The 21,251-nt window shown below is 44.7% G+C and overlaps 1 protein-coding gene across 2 annotated transcripts in view; it reads right to left on the bottom strand.

Annotated features, from left to right (window-relative positions):
- Positions 1-21,251, bottom strand: part of LOC115139554 (hippocalcin-like protein 1) — a 26,546-nt gene extending 5,295 nt beyond the window's left edge. The window contains exons 1-3 of one of the 2 annotated variants that reach the window (XM_029677082.2): positions 21,081-21,251; positions 13,052-13,643; positions 8,102-8,207 (exon numbers count right to left, since the gene is read on the bottom strand). In XM_029677082.2, the coding sequence (XP_029532942.1) occupies positions 8,102-8,207; positions 13,052-13,429 (484 nt within the window). In that variant the 5' untranslated portion in view covers positions 13,430-13,643; positions 21,081-21,251. Of the gene's footprint in view, positions 1-8,101; positions 8,208-13,051; positions 13,644-16,950; positions 17,014-21,080 lie in introns of those variants that run through there. The other variant, XM_065026434.1, reaches the window with a different exon arrangement.

Here is a 21,251-nt window from a genome sequence, read left to right as displayed (position 1 = left end):
GAGGAGAAGGTGGCAAAGAGCTTCCTAGGGTTAGAGGCAGATGCTTGGACTTTAGAGTGGTAGAAAGTGGCTTTAGCAGCAGAGACAGAAGAGGAAAATGTAGAGAGGAGGGAGTGAAAGGATGCCAGGTCCGCAGGGAGGCGAGTTTTCCTCCATTTCCGCTCGGCTGCCCGGAGCCCTGTTCTGTGAGCTCGCAATGAGTCGTCGAGCCACGGAGCAGGAGGGAAGGACCGAGCCGGCCTGGAGGATAGGGGACATAGAGAATCAAGGGATGCAGAAAGGGAGGAGAGGAGGGTTGAGGAGGCAGAATCAGGAGATAGGTTTGAGCAGAGGGAAGAGATGATAGGATGGAAGAGGAGAGAGTAGCGGGGGAGAGAGAGCGAAGATTGGGACGGCGCGATACCATCCGAGTAGGGGCAGTGTGGGAAGTGTTAAACAATGCCGATTTTGCAGGTTTTCCCACTTACAAAGCATGTAGAGGTCTGTAATTTTTATCATAGGTACACATGAACTGTGAGAGACGGAATCTAAAACAAAAATCACATTGTATGATTTTTAAGTAATTAATTTGCATTTTATTGCATGACATAAGTATTTGATCACCTACCAACCAGTAAGAATTCCAGCTCTCACAGACCTGTTAGTTTTTCTTTAAGAATCCCTCCTATTCTCCACTCATTACCTGTATTAACTGCATCAGTTTGAACTCGTTACCTGTATAAAAGACACCTGTCCACACACTCAATCAAACAGACTCCAACCTCTCCACAATGGCCAAGACCAGGGAGCTGTGTAAGGACATCAGGGATAACATTTTAGACCTGCACGAGGCTGGGATGGGCTACAGGACAATAGGCAAGCAGCTTGGTGAGAAGGCAACAACTGTTGGCGCAATTATTAGAAAACGGAAGAAGTTCAAGATGACGGTCAATCACCCTCGGTCTCATGAGGAAGGTGAGGGATCAGCCCAGAACTACACGGCAGTTCAATGACCTGAAGAGAGCTGGGACCACAGTCTCAAAGAAAACCATTAGTAACACACTACGCCGTCATGGATTAAAATCCTGCAGCGCACGCAAGGTCCCCCTGCTCAAGCCAGCGCATGTCCAGGCCCGTCTGAAGATTGCCAATGACCATCTGGATGATCCAGAGGAGAAATGGGAGAAGGTCATGTGGTCTGATGAGACAAAAATAGAGCTTTTTGGTCTAAACTCCACTCACTGTTTTTGGAGGAAGAAGAAGGATGAGTACAACCCCAAGAACATCATCCCAACTGTGAAGCATGGAGGTGGAAACATCATTCTTTGGGGATGCTTTTCTGCAAAGGGGACAGGACGACTGCACCGTATTGAGGGGAGGATGGATGGGGCTATGTATCGCGAGATCTTGGCCAACAACCTCCTTCCCTCACTAAGAGCATTGAAGATGGGTCGTGGCTGGGTCTTCCAGCATGACAACGACCCGAAACACACATCAACTAAGGAGTGGCTCCGTAAGAAGCATCTCAAGGTCCTGGAGTGGCCTAGCCAGTCTCCAGACCTGAACCCAATATAAATTCTTTGGAGGGAGCTGAAAGTCCGTATTGCCCAGCAACAGCCCCGAAACCTGAAGGATCTGGAGAAGGTCTGTATGGAGGAGTGGGCCAAAATCCCTGCTGCAGTGTGTGCAAACCTGGTCAAGAACTACAGGAAACGTATGATCTCTATAATTGCAAACAAAGGTTTCTGTACCAAATATTAAGTTCTGCTTTTCTGATGTATCAAATACTTATGGCATGCAATAAAATGCTAATTAATTACTTAAAAATCATACAATGTGATTTTCTGGATTTTTGTTTTAGATTCCGTCTCACAGTTTAAGTGTGCCTATGATACAAAATTACAGACCTCTACATGCTGTGTAAGTAGGAAAACCTTCAAAATCGTCAGTGTATCAAATACTTGTTCTCCCCACTGTATGTATATATATATATATATATATAATGTAGCCTCTTGATGGTTTTTACAATGCAAATATATTTTGCTGCTAAATACTACTGATTGAATAACCTCAGATGATATGGAATATTGATTTGAACATTAGTGATAGGTAATATGTGAATGTGTAAATGTATGGCTATAGTTTTTTGAACTTGTGACCTTTATTTTTTATACTGAAATGATGTGTAATTGATTTTGACAACAAAAATATTTAAAAAAGAGAACAATATTTTAATAAATCTTGGAGAAGGCCTACTATTGAATACCACTGCCGTTTCTCCGTCTCATAATTTTTTCCTGTTAATTCATGTTTATTGTTTTCTGACCACTTCCGAGGTGTGTAACACTTACAGCATGATTATAGCGGGTTTACTAACGTGTTCTCTCTAGTAGCTATGTTGACTATGACGTTAGCTAAATATGGCTGTGTGAAGTGTTTAGCGGTTATGATAGGTTTTGCTTGGAATATTTTTTTTGCCTGGTCACATACAACTGATGTGTTGTGCACTGAAGTCCACAAGCAAAGAGAAAAGGTGAGAGGAGCAGAGCGTGTAGATGCAAGAAGGAATTATAGAACAAGAAAAGTGATCATGCTGTTTGTATGTGGCTGCCTTGAAAGTGTGTTTGCACTTGTATTCATTCCACCAATTCTGTTGAAAAACATTTCTTAAATGGAAGAAAACAGAATGAAATGGGGATAAACTTTAATTTGTCCAATAGAAACTCTCGTTTACAACTGTTATATTGATTACACCCTACATTCAGAAGGTGGCTCCCCTTCCTGCTCGGGTGGCGCTCGGCGGTCGTCATCGCCGGTCTATTAGCTGCCACTGATCCCTTTTTCCTTTTCGTTTGTTTTTGTCTAATTGTTTTCACCTGTTCCTTGTTGGGGTTTTGGGATGAGTGTTATTTAAGTTAGTTTTGCCCGCTGGTGTTTGTGCGGGCTTGTTGGTTGTTACGTTTGGTGATGTATCGTGTTTTGGTTTTGGGTTTTTCGCTGTCCAGTGTGTGTCTAGGTTTTGGGTTGGTTTAGCGCCAGTGTTTTGGGCATTCACCCATGTTTTGGACCTGTTACGACATTAAAGCGTTTTCCCGTTCATTTCACTCTCTGCATCTGACTCCTCACTCATTTCATTCACCCGTCGTTACAGAAGCCCGCACCACCAGATGGAGTGAGCAGGAGCAGCGACCACCCCTCTCCCCACGATGGAGGTCCTTCAGCATACGTCCATCCTCCATCGCATCGGATCAGCAATAGATCAAATGATGGAGAGGATGGATCGTTGGGAAAGGAGTGGTCTCCCTACTACCCCACCTACCCTCCCACCAGTAACTCTACCATCTCCTCCAGCGGGATCCAGTGCCAGCGCTCTGCGCATCACGCCTCCGAGGGAGTACGATGGAGCGGCGGAGGAGTGCCAGGGATTTCTGCTACAACTAGAACTCTAGCTGGCCACCGTTCGGCCTGTTCCCTCGGACGAGGAGAGCGTGAGTGTCCTCGTCTCCTGCCTGACGGGTAGGGCCCTGGAGTGGGCCAACGCCGTTTGGAACGGGCCCGACTCAGCGAGGGGCCACTACCTGGAGTTCACCCACCGTTTCCGGGCTGTGTTCGATCATCCTACGGAGGGCCGAGCGGCGGGTGAGAGGTTGTTCCAACTCCGGCAGGGGACGAGGAGCGCGCATGACTTTGCGTTGGATTTCCGGACTTTGGCTGCTGGGTGGAACGACAGGGCCCTGATAGACCATTATAGGTGTAGCCTAAGAGAGGACGTCCGCAGGGAGCTGGCTTGTCGGGACACTACGCTCAGCTTGGATGAGCTGATCAACATGTCTATCCGGCTAGACCATCTGCTGGCTGCTCGCGGACGTTCTGAAAGGGTCCTGTCAGTTCCACCACCTGCCCCCCCCAGTCAACTTACCTGGTAAAATAACGGATAAATAAAAATAAAATAAATAAATGTCACGGAGGCTCTGGGACAGGGGTACAGTCGGCCCTCCATGTCACCAGTCTCCTCGAGTTTCTTTTTCGTGAAGAAAAAGGAGGGTGGTTTGTGTCCGTGTATTGATTATCGAGGTCTAAATTCCATCACTGTGGTTTTTAGTTACCCACTACCTCTCATCGCTACGGCGGGCGGTGGAATCATTTCACGGGGCGCGATTCTTCACGAAACTGGACCTCAGGAGCGCGTATAATCTGGTGCGTATTCGGGAGGGAGATGAGTGGAAAACCGCATTTAGTACCACATCTGGCCATTATGAGTACCTCGTCATGCCGTACGGGTTAAAGAATGCTCCAGCCATCTTTCAATCCTTTGTTGATGAGATTCTCAGAGACCTGCACGGACAGGGTGTAATGGTGTATATTGACGACATCTTGATCTACTCCGCTACACGCGCCGAGCATGTGTCTCTGGTGCGCGAGGTTCTTGGGCGACTGCTGGAGCATGACCTGTATGTGAAGGCAGAGAAATGTGAATTTTCCAAACAAACCGTTTCCTTCCTGGGTTATCGCATTTCCACCTCGGGGGTGGTAATGGAGGGTGATCGCGTCAAGGCCGTGCGTAATTGGCCGACTCCCACCATGGTAAAGGAGGTGCAGCAGTTCTTAGTGTTTGCCAATTACTACCGGAGGTTTATCCGGGGCTTTGGCCAGGTGGCGGCCCCTATTACCTCACTGCTGAAGGGGGGGGCCGGTGCGTTTGCAGTGGTCAGTGTCGGACAGAGAGGCGGACGGAGCGTTCCGCCGTTTGAAGGCGCTGTTCACCAGTGTTGGCGCATCCGGATCCTTCTTTGGAATTTATAGTTGAGGTGGACGCATCCGAGGCTGGGGTTGGAGCTGTGCTCTCCCAGCGCTCGGGTACGCCACTGAAGCTCCGCCCCTGTGCTTTTTTCCCGAAGAAGCTCGGGCCAGCGGAGCGGAATTATGATGTGGGGGATAGGGAGTTGTTGGCCATGGTTAAGGCTCTGAAGGTGTGGAGACACTGACTTGAGGGGGCTAAGCACCCTTTTCTCATCTGGACTGACCATCGTATCCTGGAGTATATCCGATCAGCTAGGAGACTGAATCCTCGTCAGGCATTTCACACGATTTCGTTTTACGATCTCGTATCGACCAGGTTCCCTCAATACTAAGGCCGACACGCTGTCCCGCCTATACGACACTGATGACCGGTCCATCGATCCTACTCCCATCATTCCGGCTGCCAAGCTGGTAGCACCGGTAGTATGGGAGGTGGACACGGACATTGAGCGGGCACTAAGGGAGGAACCTGCGCCTCCACAGTGCCAGGAGGGTCGTAGGTACGTGCCGCTCGCTGTTAGTGATCAATTGATTCGATGAGCACATAGTCTACCCTCATCAGGTATTTCGAGGACGGTGCGAAGTACTGGTGGCCTACCTTGGTGAGAGATGTGCGATTCTATGTCTCCTCCTGTTCGGTATGCGCTCAGAGTAAGGCTCCTAGACATTTGCCACGAGGGAAATTACAACCCCTCCCCGTTCCACAAAGGCCGTGGTCCCATCTATCGGTGGATTTTCTCACGGATCGTCCCCTGTCTCAGGGGAACACGACGATCCTGGTCATTGTGGATCGGTTCTCTAAGTCCTGCCTTCTTATCCCGTTGCCCGGACTCCCTAAGGCCCTGCAGACTGCGGAGGCACTATTCACCCATGTCTTTCGGCACTACGGGGTGCCCGAGGATATCGTTTCTGATCGGGGTTCCCAGTTTACGTCCAGAGTATGGAAGGCGTTTATGGAGCGGCTGGGGGTCTCTGGCAGCCTGACCTCGGGTTATCACCCGGAGAATAATGGGCAAGTGGAGAGAGTGAACCAGGAGGTGGGTAGGTTTCTGCGGTCGTATTGCCAGGACCGGCCAGGGGAGTGGGCGAGATACATCCCCTGGGCAGAAATGGCCCAGAACTCACTAAGCCACTCCTCTACCAACATGTCACCGTTTGAGTGCGTGTTGGGGTACCAGCCGGTTCTGGCACCATGGCATCAGAGCCAGACCGAGGCTCCTGCGGTGAAGGAGTGGGTGCAGCGCTCTAAGGAGACCTGGAGAGCTATCCAGGAGTCATTGTGTCAGGCGAGTGGACGACAGAAGAAGAGCGCTGACCGTCACCGCAGTGAGACCGCGTGTTAGAAACCGGGGGACAGGGTCTGGCTCTCGAACCGAAACCTGCCCCTCCGCCTGCCCTGCCGGAAGCTGTGTCCGCAGTGTGTAGGGCCATTTAAAGTCCTGAGGAGAATAAACGAGGTGTGTTATCGATTGTTACTCCCTTCGTATTATCGTATTAACCCCTTATTTCATGTATCTCTCCTCAGGCCAGTGGTAGCTGGTCCCATGCAGGAAAGTGAGGTTCCGGAGGTCCCTCCGCCCCCTCTGGACATCGAGGGGTCCCCGGCGTACATGATACAGTCCATTCTGGACTCCAGACGCCGGGTGAGGGGCCTGCAGTACCTCGTGGACTGGGAGGGGTACGGGCCGGAGGAGAGGTGCGGGGTCCCGGTCAGGGATATATTGGATCCCACTATACTAAGGGAGTTCCATCGCATCCATCCGGATTGCCCTGCGGCTCGCCCCCCGGGTCGTCGCCGAGGCCGGTAGTCGGCGCACTGTGGGAGCCGCGCGTCGGGGGGGGGTACTGTCACGAATACCACCGAAGGTGGCTCCCCTTCCTGCTCGGGTGGCGCTCGGCGGTCGTCGTCACCGGTCTATTAGCTGCCACCGATCCCTTTTTCCTTTTCATTTGTTTTTGTCTAATTGTTTTCACCTGTTCCTTGTTGGGGTTTTGGGATGGGTGTTATTTAAGTTTGTTTTGCCCGCTGGTGTTTGTGCGGGCTTGTTGGTTGTTACGTTTGGTGATGTATCGTGTTTTGGTTTTGGGTTTTTCGCTGTCCAGTGTGTGTCTAGGTTTTGGGTTGGTTTAGCGCCAGTGTTTTGGGCATTCACCCATGTTTTGGACCTGTTACGATTTGAAGGACATTAAATTGTTTTCCGTTCACTTCGCTCTCTGCATCTGACTCTTCACTCATTTCACTCACCCGTCGTTACAGCAACTAGCTACTGTTGCAATCAAGTAAACTTGCTAGCTACTTCAGTGGATGTTGAACACATTTCTACCTGCAAATGAACACATTTCTAGTGGGAAATGTGTTAAATTATAGCCTGATATGAAAGATAATCAACTCGGGCCTCTTGATGTTCTCTGGAAAATAATGCAGCTCTGTGGAAGTTCCACGACGCGCTACACCCTTCTTTCCACGTTGTTCATTATTTTCCAGAGAATGCATAGCCCCTTGTTGATTATCCCTTACATAATGCTAAAATCACAACATTAGGAAAGGATTCGTGAAATATACATAAACGTGTTCTAGCGACACTATTTAAATTAAATATTAATAATAAATAAATAAAACGAGGTCAAACTGGGAAACATTGTTTTGAACGATCATCCAACTCGGCATTCCAAGGGCCCGGTTTCCTAAAAGCATCTTAAGTTCATCGTTAACTATAAGTTCATCGTTATCATTATAGTTCATCGTTAACTATAATATTATTTTGGGAAACCAGGCCCTGGTTGTAAACTGTGCTTTGTTTGTCATGTCATAGCAATTGTGTGTCATTTTACAATGACATATATAACTGCTAAGTTATGTTTGTTATGGGGAAGGGATATAATGGTTTAACTATTTCCATGTAACAACCATGGGCTGGTTGGGATATTTAAAGGGATAAAATGGTAGAACTAAAGAGAAACAGGTAATGTTGCATTTTCCAGCACTGTTCAGCGTTATTATATAGAACTGCCATCTCTGTTTCCAGGTAACAACCATGGGCTGGTTGGGATATTTAAAGGGATAAAACGGTACAACTAAAGAGAAACAGATAATGTTGCATTTTCCAGCACTGTTCATCGTTATTACATAGAACTGCCATCTCTATTTCCAGGTAACAACCATGGGCTGGTTGGGATGTCAGGAAAGAGGATTGGTTGAAACAACATGGTAACTACTAATGGTAATTACATAGTTCTTACCTGGTTATTACCAAGCTGGAATGTAAATTATTATGTCACTATAAAAAGTTGAATTAGAGGTTTAAAAACAAACAAGACTCACCATCATTGTCTACATCCATCTGTCTGAAGATCTTATCTGTCCGTTTCTCCGGTGTCGACTCATCTTCTGGCATCTTCATCACTGAGGACACCATCTTGTAAATCGCCTGCAGAAGGAAGAACAATTGACCTTGGGTAAGAGAGTTGCACAAAGCACATAAGGTTTTAGAAACAACATTCTTGAATGTGTATACAGTAGTAACTTCCAAATAGTGCCTTTAACAAATAATACAATATTCTCTGTCAGAATGGAACTATTCTACTAGTTACCTATGCAGTCAGGTTACCACCTGGAAAATTCATCACGGTTCTCTGGCTTTATAAAAAAAACAAGGTATTTGAGCCTAACACCAATGAGACGGGAACTGAAATTTCCATCCCTAACTATAACATTTTCTGACAAGATAGAACTGCCAAAGGGGGCGGAGTTGCAATCTACTACAGAAATAGCCTGCAGAGTTCTGTCATACTATCCAGGTCTGTGCCCAAACAATTCGATCTTCTACTTATAAAAATCCACATTTCCAGAAACAAGTCTCTCACCATTGCCGCTTGTTATAGACCACCTTCTGCCCCCAGCTGTGCCCTGGACACCATATATGAATTGCTTTCCCCCCATCTATCTCCAGAGCTCGTACTGTTAGGTGACCTAAACTGGGACATGCTTAACACCCCGGCCGCCCTACAATCTAAACTAGATGCCCTCAATCTCACACAAATGATCAATGAACCTACCAGATACAACACCCCAAATCCGTAAACACGGGCACCCTCATAGATATCATCCTGACCAACCTGCCCTCCAAATACACCTCTGCTGTCTTCAACCAGGATCTCAGCGATCACTGCCTCATTGTGTGCTTCTGTAATGGGTCTGTGGTCCAACGACCACCTCATCACTGTCAAACGCTCCCTAAAACACTTCAGCGAGCAGGCCTTTCTAATCAACCTGGCCCGGGTATCCTGGAAGGATATTAACCTCATTCCGTCAGTAGAGGATGCCTTGTTATTCTTTAAAAGTGCTTTCCTCACCATCTTAAATAAGCATACCCCGTTCAAAAAAATGTAGAACCGGGAACAGATATAGCCCTTGGTTCACTCCAGACCTGACTGCCCTTGACCAGCACAAAACATCCTGTGGCGTACTGCATTAGCATTGAATAGCCCCCGCGATATGCAACATTTCAGGGAAGTTAGGAACCAATATACACAGGCAGTGTATATTTTTTTTCAAACAGAAATTTGCATCCTGTAGCACAAACTCCAAAAAGTTCTGGGACACTGTAAAGTCCATGGAGAATAAGAGCTGAGGCTAGGAAACACTGTCACCACCGATAAATCCACCATAATTGAGAATTTCAATAAGCATTTTTCTACGGCTGGCCATGATTTCCACCTGGCTACCGGTACCCTGGTCAACAGCCCTGCACCCCTCACAGCAACTTGCCCAAGCCTCCCAATTTCTCCTTCACCCAAATCCAGATAGCTGATGTTCTGAAAGAGCTGCAAAATCTGGACCCCTACAAATCAGCTGTGCTAAACAATCTGGACCCTCTCTTTCTAAAATTATCTGCCGCAATTGTTGCAACCCCTATTACTAGCCTGTTCAACCTCTCTTTCGTATTGTCTGAAGTCCCCAAAGATTGGAAAGCTGCCACGGTCATCCCCCTCTTCAAAGAGGGAGACACTCTAGACCCAAACTGTTACAGACCTATATCTATCCTACCCTGCCTTTCTAAGGTCTTCGAAAGCCAAGTTAACAAACAGATCACTGACCATTTCGAATCCCACCGTACCTTCTCCGCTATGCAATCTGGTTTCCGAGCTGGTCATGGGTGCACCTCAGCCACACTCAAGGTCCTAACGATATCATAACCGCCATCGATAAAAGACAATACTGTGCAGCCGTATTCATCGACCTGGCTAAGGCTTTCGACTCGGTCAATCAGCACATTCTTATCGGCAGACTCAACAGCCTTGGTTTCTCAAATGACGGCCTCGCCTGGTTCACCAAATACTTCTCAGACAGAGTTCAGTGTGTCAAATCGGAGGGCCTGTTGTCCAGACCTCTGGCAGTCTCTATGGGGGTGCCACGGGGTTCAGTTCTCGGGCCGACTCTTATCTCTGTATACATCAATGATGTCGCTCTTGCTGCTGGTGATTCTCTGATCCACCTCTACGCAGACGAAACCATTCTGTATACTTCTGGCCCTTCTTTGGACACTCTGTTAACCTCTTACCTCTACCTGGGACGCTTGCGTCCCAACTAGAGCTCTGGAAATGCAAATGCGCTACGCTAAATGCTAATAGTAATAGTATTAGTTAAAACTCAAAAGTTCATTAAAATACACATGCAGGGTATCAAATTAAAGCTACACTCGTTGTGAATCCAGGCAACAAGTCAGATTTTTAAAATGCTTTTCGGCGACAGCATGAGAAGCTATTATCTGATAGCATGCACCAATACACTACAACAGAAAAGCACAGCAGGGGACGTAAACAAAATAATTAGCATTTCGGCGTTACACAAACCGCACAATAAAATAGAAAACAGTCATTACCTTTCACCATCTTCTTTGTTGGCACTCCTAGATGTCCCATAAACACTATTGGGTCTTTATTTCGATTAAATCGGGCCATATAAAGCCAAGATATCGTTATATGTACACTGTGTGATAAACGAAAAAAACAGCGATTTCACAACGTAACGTCATTTTTTAAAATTCAAAAAGTAGACGATAAACTTTCACAAAACACTTCGAAATACGTTTGTAATGCTACTTTAGGTATTAGTAAACGTTAATAAGCGATAAAAATCATCCGTAGGCGATGTACATATCATTAGCTGTCGTCTTGGAAAAAAATTCAGGAGAGAGCTCTTCCGGAATGATCTGGGCGGAGACCGGAGGTACGTCGTGCCCCTCTTTCGGTTCAACCAAGACTGTGAAAGAGGTTCAATCAAAGAGGATTAAATTCACAAGATACTCGACTGCATGGGGATGCTGTGGGAGTTGAATGCTCGGTCTTATCTAATTCGGCTCACTGTTAACAATTGCTGGAAGTGGCGCAATGATATTTATTTCCATTTTCTGTGATCAGGTTTTCCTGCGCTTTCCGATGTAACGCACGTTATGTAATAGCCACAGTCGTGATTTAACCAGTTTTAAAAACGTCCGAGGGTTTCCTATACACACATTCTAACCATATGAACGTACTATATTCCTGGCATGAGTAGCAGGGCGCTGAAATGTTGCGCGATTTTTAACAAAATGTTCAAAAAAGTAGAGGGTAGGAGCAACTAGTTAACTAAACTCCAGACGAGCTTCAATGCCAACTCTCCTTCTGTGGCCTCCAACTGCTCTTAAATGCAAGTATAACTAAATGCATGCTCTTCAACCGATCGCTGCCCGCACCTGCCCACCCGTCCAGCATCACTACTCTGGAAGGTTCTGACTTAGAATATGTGGACAATTACAAATACCTAGTCATCTGGTAAGACTGTAAACTCTCCTTCCAGGCTCACATTAAGGATCTCCAATCCAAAATTAAATCTAGAACGGCTTCATATTTCGCAACAAAGCATCCTTCACTCATGCTGCCAAACATACTCTCGTAAAACTGACCATCCTACCAATCCTTGACTTTGGTGATAGCCTCAACACTACTCAGCAAATAAGATGCAGTCTATCACAGTGCCATCCATTTTGTCACCAAGCCCCATATACTACCCACCACTGCGACCTGTATGCTCTCGTTGGCTGGGCCTCGCTTCATATTTGTCGCCAAACCCACTGGCTCCAGATCATCTATAAATATTTCCTAGGTAAAGCCCCGCCGTATCTCAGCTCATTGGTCACCATAGCAGAACCCACCCGTAGCACACGCTCCAGCAAGTATATTTCAGTGATCACCCCCAAAGCCAAATCCTTGTTTGGCCACCTTTCCTTCCAGTTCTCTGCTGCCAATGACTGGAACAAATTGCAAAAATCACTGAAGCTGGAGACTCATATCTCCCACACTAACTTTAAGCATCAGCTGTCAGAGCAGCTCAGAGATCATTGCACCTGTACAAACTCATCTGTAAATAGCCCATCCAACTACCTCATCCCCATATTGTTATTATTTTTTTGCTCCTTTGCACCCCACTATCTCTACTTGCACATTCATCTTCTGCACATCCATCACTCCAGTGTTTAATTGCTAAATTGTAATTATTTCGCCACTATGGCCTATTTATTGCCTTACCTCCCTAATCTTACTTCATGTGCACACACTGTATATAGAATTTTCTATTGTGTTATAGTCTATACATTTGTTTATTCCATGTGTAACTCTGTGTTGGTGTTTGTATCGCATTGCGTTGCTTTATCTTGGCCAGGTCGCAGTTGTAAATGATACTTGTTCTCAACTGGCCTACCTGGTTAACTAACGGTGAAATAAAAATACATAAAAAAATGGTCTGAGGACTTTAACAGGAGAATGTGTTCACTTGTGTCACCACCACACACAATCGCCTGAGTCAACACTGATACGGGACATGCTGCTCTGGCCACAGTGGGGGGGAGCAAATATGACCATGATTAAGGGACACAAAAATAGAATGAGTTGCAGCCAATGTCCATGGTGAAAATATGTTTACGATATCATGGACGTGAGTAATAAAGAACGTATCATTCATTAGATTAAACACAAAGACAAGTAAAAAAGAAGACGCTGAAGTGAGCAGAAAACATATTGGAGGGTGTTCTGACTAAATCCACCTGTAAAATCCACCACAGGAGGTTAGCAAACACTTTTATCCCAAGCAACTTACAAAACTGTAAGCTATCCACAGTGAACATATTCATAGTATGTGGTCCATGCAGGAATCGAACCCTTAATGATACCTGCAGCATGCTCAGTTTCTAATCCATTGAACCACCGGAACCAACTCATTCTCATCTCAACTCACCTGTACGATCTCCAGCATCTCAGCCCGGCTGATGTAGCCATTCCCATCCAGGTCATACATGCTGAAGGCCCAGCGCAGCTTCTGCTCCAGGCCGCCGCGCGATGTGACACTCAGCGCGATGATGAATTCCCGGAAGTCGATGGTGGCATCGCCGTTGGTGTCGAATGTCCGGAAGACGTGCTCAGCAAACTTGGAAGCGTCGCCATACGGGAAGAAGTTGGCGTAGATCTTTTTGAACTCTTCGACTGTCAGGTGGCCCGTTGGGCAGTCTTTGAGGAAGCCTCGGTACCACTCCTGGAGCTCATGGTCGGAAAACTCTGTGTTTTCGCGCAGGTCGTTCAGCACTTCAGGCCGCAGTTTGCTGTTCTGTTTCCCCATGACGGCCCACTGGAACGGAGTTTCAAACCTCAAGGGCCTTTTCTGGTTAAAGGAAGGTGAAATGAAATGTGGAGCCTCTCACAGTCAGCTCTGCTATTAGTCTTGGAACCTTATCTCCACCACGCAGGACTGTAGGTCCCCTTCTGCTCTCCTTACGATGTCTGTCTGCTGGCTGGCTTGCTGGCTGCTCAATCTGCGTCCTCTTCCTCTGTTCCTACAGGAGATTGAACAATCTTATTAGGAACATCAAGTGAAACACTCAAGTGATAAATTGGTTTAATCCAAACCGCATCTGGATGTTGCATTATACTGTAACTCGAGAGGTAGAAGAACCACCTCAAATTGCCCAATGTTTATTCATATTGAATTATGGTTATTATAATGTTTGACTGTAGAGGCTTTAAACAGCATATGAGCAGCGGCAGAGTGATACTGATAAGATGACAACAGATGTTCTGAGTGCCACATGGGAGGGTGAGGCCTGGTCTCCATGGACACCATTTACATCCCCTCGCAATGTGAGAATTTATTTATTGACCGTTCGCCAAGTGGTGGAGGGAGAGTGTCCGGGATCATTCTAGGCTTCAATAACTCAGTCTGTTGCCTCAAAAGGTCAGCACGGCACAAGAAGCTAAGGTTGTTACTTCAGAAAATCCAGGCACCTAGGTTAGGATGCCACATGGGAGACAGTCACACACACAGGCATGCGTTTTCAGCTGTACGTGTATTAAAGGTTACTGGAAAAGTAACACATAGGTGGAAAAACCATCATGCATGCACATGGCACACATTTAATGACACGTCATATAACATTTCCACTCCCTCCGCTTTACCCATAAAGCTTTTATTGGCCAGAGAGAGAAACGGTCACGTGACCCTGTTCTTGCTTTACCTCTCTTTCTCTCTCGCTCTGCTTGCCTTTTTTCTCTCTCCTCTCTGAGATTATTGGCCCAGGACAGATTATATCAGAGACCGGAGCGGAGGACAAAGGAGGACAGAAACTAATTGTTTGTTTGTGTCTGACTGTGCTCCAAGAGCTTTCTAGAAAGAGTCGAGTTCACACTCTGAAATCTTTAATGTAATTTCCTGCAGTTTCCTCGGTCTGACTTGCAATTACAATGCAAGATGAGAGCTCTAAGGGGGAAAGCGGACTGGGAGTAGCCTACACTCCCTCTGACACACCAACAACACCCTTAGCTTGGTTTGCCAGGCTTACAGGAGTGCACAGCTGGGAATGAGACACCACACACACACACACAGCCACAAACGCACACACACACACACACACACACACACACACACACACACACACACACACACACACACACACACACACACACACACACACACACACACACACACACACACACACACACACACACACGAGCACACGCCCATCCAGAACCCGACCACACCCCCTGGCCCAGAGCATAACAGGACCAGGATGCAACTGGCAGCACCTCCCCTGGACTGGGTCGCATGGTCACATGGACAGTTTTCCACTAAATCTCACTGTGGTGGCAGGGCCAGGACAGACATAAACACGGGCGTTGCTATTTATTCTCTCCCTGCACACAAACCCACAGAACATCCAAAAAGTGGGGGATATCCCCGGTGGCTGGTTTGTTGTTCTAATTTTAAAGTTGTGTAGAAGAACACTTAATAGCCTACACTCCAAAAGATGCCCATGGAGTTATACACTTATACACTTATTATACAGTTGTATGATAATGCATTCCATTTCTATTGCAAAAATAGCATGTAGTATTTTCAAAGATAGAGATTTGCTTGATAACAATGCAGGTTCACACACAGTGCAGGACAAAAGATAACCGCAAGGTTGATAGGCATAGGTTTGTAAAAAGCAATGGGAGACAGGCGCAGGAATGCGTAATATTTTTTTTCACTGTACCCAAATTATGGTGTGCCATGTAAAGGCAAGGGGACGAAGACCAAACAAACACGTAACAAAAACACAGGGTAGTAACCCAAAACAAAAGAGTGACGAGTACCTTGAATAAATAATACACTCGCACGATGATTAACACACGGGACGAGACCCGTAATCATCTGCGCAATCCACAAGGGCACGAAAGCACAAAACACACAGCACAGGTACTCACACGCACCAATGGACATTGTAACAATAATCGACCCCCAATGGAAACCAAAGGGCACATATATACAAATACTAATCAGTGGGAATAGGAGACAGGTGTGTGTGATGAAAGTTCCGGAGGGATCCATGACATGTTTTCATAGCTGGAGCCTTAGCCTAATATTGACAATTCCAATGAAGTATTCAGTGCAGTGAACAGCAGTTGGGATAGCAATCTAGCCCTGTTTTCTTGTGTCAAGTTTCGTGCGACATCAGTCCAATGCGGTTTGTTTGCATCCCCGTCTTTGTTAGAGAACTTGGGACTATAAGGGTCTATCTGTATTTTTGTTCTGTTAGACATAGCCTTATTCTATTCAATGTTCTCTATCTAAATACAGTAGGACTCCATTTCGTGCAGACGGTTTGTTGCGCTATCTGAGGTAAGATAATACTTTTCCACTCAATTCAATGTTTTTTTTGGTTAGTGTGTGTTTTTATTTGTGGATAGAACCACACTTTGTATATGTTAGGGGGAAAAGAACAGGCCTTACTAAATTCACATATGACCGCCAATGAAATCCATTAGGCCTTTGTTTTGAGATTGTGTAACAGGTTATCCCTAATGAGCCTAGATTCCTTCCTCAGCCCTATGGGCCATGGTCAAAAGGAGTGCACTACATAGAGAATAGGGTGCCATTTGGGACACAGAAACATCTGCTTATCCCCTCAGTTACACTGCAACAGTCTTTCCCTTGTCGGTCTGCCACTTACTGTAGTCTGAAGAAGCCGCCCTGCCCCCATCCCTCTCAACTCTTCCCCAATAACTATGGCTGTTATGGTTCCACTTTTTCCACTAGCTAATGAGAATGTTTCACACAGCTTCCAGATTCCACACACTCACACGGCATGTGTTTCCCCTAAGGCCAACTGGGAGTCCTTGCCCTGTCCCACCTCTGACTCCCCTAAAGTTCCACTCGCAGGCATACAAACATAGTTTTTCCCTTGGATGCCACCAACAATAGGATCACACAAGACAATCATTATCCTTAATGTGTCCAAGCAGCCAGAGCTAATTTATCCATGCATCCAGGAAAACCCCATAAACCTAATTTTAGTTAAAAAGTGTGCATGTTTGCCTGTGTACGTGCGTGTGTCCGCATCCTCTCACACTGACAGGTATATGAAATATCATCATGTCCAGTAAATGATACATTAAACATGACTCTAGTAACCCCTAACCTCAGTATCGGCGATCGTTGCCTTAGAGCTTGCTATGCTAAACATATCCCCTGGCTACAGGTAGGCTTAGTGACATCATGACATGACAGTGTCAAAATATTCCCCCCCCCCCAACGTAAAGCACCATATTTCTCCAACTCCATTCAACCAGATGACAAGTTAAAACAAACAGCCGGCTGCATACCCCCGGAATAGCATTGTTGTTAATGGTGCTCCATTTAATGATGTCTGTACATCTCCCATCGCTGAATACTGCTGCCGAGATGGATTGAACTGAGAAAATATTTGGGCCGTCTGTATTTATGGTAGCGTCTTGATAGGAATGCAAATGACGTAGTTTCATGTGATGTGCTTTGGGCAGAGAACCAAGCTTGAAATATTCTGAGTAACAGTCTCTAGCTAACATTCCATTTCAGCAATCTCAACGTTCAATATGCGCTGGATTTACAGTGGAGTTGCTCATTGGTTGTTGGAAATAACTTTCATATTTTCCATGAAAACATGTGGAGCCTCAAAATTACTGCAATTCCTAAAAAGGTTGGAATTGCAGTATGTATTTACTTTGGACAGATTGGTTTCATCTGGACAAACAAAAAATGGTTGCTTAGCATACAGAGTTCAAATATTTGCATAATCGTTGTGATTGGAGGATAGCTGTAAAGGTGATCGAATCAGGATCAAATCCTTGGTTCTCCTCGAGCTCATTAATTATATAATATTCATACTTAAAGATGGCAGATAGGCCAGTCTTTTTGGCAAATGGCATGAAGTGCAGGGAGTGGATTAGCTAAAGAGACTAGTACACAGGCTAAACTTGACAGCCTTCTAGCATTGAAAAGCTCATTACTTTAGCGTGCTGTGAAGCCGACTGTGCTTCAATGATGTAGGACTAGGATTTTATTGGTAATGTGTAGGCTACTAACTAGGGCCCGATTCCAATTTAGGAAATTACGGCTTTCTTACACAAGCCTTTCCTACGCATTTCTCAGTAGTTGGTATTCAGACTTACCTCATTAACGTGCGTAACAGGCTTTGAGTGCACTGAATATATGTAATTAAATCGCTTAAAACCCTCCCACTTGCTGACCAACAGATTTTCTCGTGGAGTTTTCATTCAATAGGGTTTTCACTATATTTATTGCCATCCCTTTAAATACAATGTACATTTAATTACAATTTTATTGACAGATTAGAATGCCATCTATCTTCAGAAAATAGGGATCAATGAAAGAATGCCATCTATGCATCTTTTTCTCAATTTCAGCACCAACTGGTAGATTAAAAAAATACTCTGATCTTGTAGATTATTTAGGCAAGTTTTAGGGTTAGGAAAGTATATACTGTATCAATCATTAAAGATGCAGAAATCGCTCCCGCCATTTCCTGGTTGCTAAAATTCTAATAGTTTGCCTAATTTCAGTTTATGTGACAAATCAAGCAAGTATAGTGTAGAGAATCATTGTACCATCTAAACCGCTGTGAAATATATTTTCCATAACCCAAAATATTTTATTTTTAGCTTTTTGAAGCTGGTGTACAAACCTGAAAGTAAAAGACACAAAAAGAATGGGAAGCATATAAATAGTGCACATATAACAAATCTACTGCTTCTTAGACTTGCTTTTGATGAGAAAGACAGATCTATAACTCACATTTCTATGTGAATTTTGCCAGGTCACCCAAAAAGTTACACAATGCAGATAAAAAAAAAAAAGTTTGGAGAGCCTTGACATGCAAAATATATGAATAAATAAATGCAGTGGTTTGATTCATCCTGAAATGTGTCATATTCAAGTTCAAGCCATGAAATATTTGAAGGTGGAAAAAAGTGTACAATAGAGGTTGAACAATAGTCCTATAAATCTAGCCTAATTCTCACTAATAATAGAACTGTGTGACAACGGTCCAGTCATCATGAACCGTGCACCAGGCTCCAGGTTTAACCTGCCACGTGTGGTCTGAGTTCCATAATGATTCAAATAGGCTACTTATGCCAAATTATTGCACAACGTTAGCCTAAAATGATCCACTAATTCTAGCAACCCTGAGGAACAACTTGCATGGACGTGACAGAAGAAAGATGAACGGAACGTAATGGAAGGATGCAAATGGAAGAAAACTAATACTAAAGTGACAGTTATAAATGGATTTGGGTATTACTGGCAGTAGCTCCCGATAGTGGCAAATATTTAACATGATTGTTTTACAAATTGTAAAAGAAAACGGAGAAAAGCCCGGGCATAGGCTATAATTAAAACATTCTAAAGAGCTTACATCAACTCAGCAGGTTCAGCCATACATAAACCTAGAGCTTGGGTGTTCAAATTTCATCCATGCAAATTATGAGGGCACACAATTCAAATTCGGAAATAATGGCACAGCTATTTAGAGCCTATTTCACTGTGGAGAAGGGGCCGCAATACATGTCATGTTGATATGATTTTCAGTTTGCTTCCATATGGCTGATTTCACATTCGTCTCCAGTGATCATAAGGAAAAATAATCTAAAACAATTTCTGTTTTTACAATCCCCTTCTCCAAAGGGATTACTTATTTTCCTAGCTCTTTTAAATAGCTCTTATCCATTTATAAATTGCACTGCATGGATAATGCTGTTATTTCTATCAGAAAAAATAAAGTAGAGTCTTTTTCCACTTGGAACCGGCAGGTTCGCTCAACCTTATTCATGGTTTGCTCGCACATAAAGGTGGTGGAGTTATCAGTGAATTAAGTCTTGCTCAGAATAGACACACCTCCACCACACCTTCATTTCTTAGAGCTCCATCTTGAATGAATAGCGGGGTGAATAGCATGCTATTCTAATGCTTAAGTTGTGGGTAAGAATGTGCCTAGAGAGAAAGGTGCATAAAAGGGAATAATGTTCCATGTACATGCGCTTAACCAGGTCGGAATCGGGGCCTAATGAACTAGTATATAGAGCAGGAGGATGGTGGCACCTTAATTGGGGAGGACGGGCTCGTGGTAATGGCTGGAGTGGAATTTGTGGAATGGTATGAAATACCTTAAACCCACTGTTTCCATGTGTTTAATGCTATTACACTCCAATAGCTCCATTCTGGGCATTATTATGAACCGTTCTCCCCATGGCAGCCTCCCCTGATATGGTGGATTAACTTCAAAGTGATTTGATTTGATTTGACTTGGTCACATCTCTCCATCAAAGTTGACTGTGAAGAGACTTTTGAGAAGAACTAGGGAAGGAGGTGACCCGGTATTTGGTTGAGAAGGAGAAAAGGCATTTCCAAATCATTCTCACTTCCATCCGTGAGTGTGAGGTTTACTGAGGCAGTGTCAGAGAAAACCATATACTGTATCGGGAGTAGCCTATAGTCCCTTGACACACCCGTCTCCACGGCAACACCAGCAGTGCTAAGGCTGGTTTATGCAAGGGTAAGAGGCAGTAACTACCCAACTGGGGCACAACTTCAACAGGGCACAGCGTTCAATTCATTGCAGACAGAAATGGAGCGTATAGTAGTTAAGTAGTTAAGTGTGTTATTTCTATAAATTATACCTGTTCTGTCTCCAAATAAATTATAGTGACTTGAAAAAAAGACGGTCAGATAGGACACAATGTGACAATATATGCTAGAATACGACACATCTTCATCAGTGAAGTGGTAAAACAAATTGGTGGTTAAACTCTGATCACCGGTTGCGGATAAAAAAAAGTTTCGCTCCCTATAGGCCTCCTTTCAAAGCATTTTTCCCCAAAAGGTGGATAAATGGTAGGTCAAAAAAGTGTGTAAACTGCATTTACCCTCCACTACACCACTGACTTCATCCATAATCTTCCCACATTTTGGGATTATAAAAAAAAAACAATAACATTTATTTTGACAATTGCCACAACAGATAATATGCCATTTTATTTTCCTGGTCCATAACCCCATATGAGATTCTCTCTGCTCCAGGCAAAAACACCACTGTGCCAAGATAAACTACATACGCATATCAGATACTGTTTCTCACCATGGCAAGAAAGTTTCAATTTTTTTAACTAGTCTGAAGGACGCGTAATTACGCACGTAAATGCATCGCCAAATTAGTCATCTGATTGAACCAACATCGAGTACATAAACCGACAAAAATAGATATCGAACTGTCAACAAATTCAAAGTTTTATACTTGGTCCTGGCTTACGATGTTGTATTATGCTTTGAATACGGTTAGGGCTATCCAGTCCTGTCGTGTCCAAGATGCTGCTCAATACCGTTAACGTTTATTTCTAACGTTTCAATAGAAAACTCAATTTAAGCTATTGGCAAAAGTAAAGTAAGGTTACCCAATTACCTTGAGATGGTATAAGCAACCTTATACAACTATCTTTGAAGGAAGTTTTCAAATATATTCAGAGATCGGCATAAAATTCATCGTTCTTCATGCAGCGCAGTTTCATCATTTTACAGAGATTCGACTTGCACGGCTGTTCGGCTTTCACCGGACTCGCCCAGTTCTCTGGTG

Source organism: Oncorhynchus nerka, linkage group LG13 (assembly GCF_034236695.1).
Source record: "Oncorhynchus nerka isolate Pitt River linkage group LG13, Oner_Uvic_2.0, whole genome shotgun sequence".
NCBI classification, from domain to species: domain Eukaryota; kingdom Metazoa; phylum Chordata; class Actinopteri; order Salmoniformes; family Salmonidae; genus Oncorhynchus; species Oncorhynchus nerka.
The sequence above is the reverse complement of the archived record's forward strand: the minus strand, read 5'-3'. Positions and strand labels throughout refer to the sequence as shown.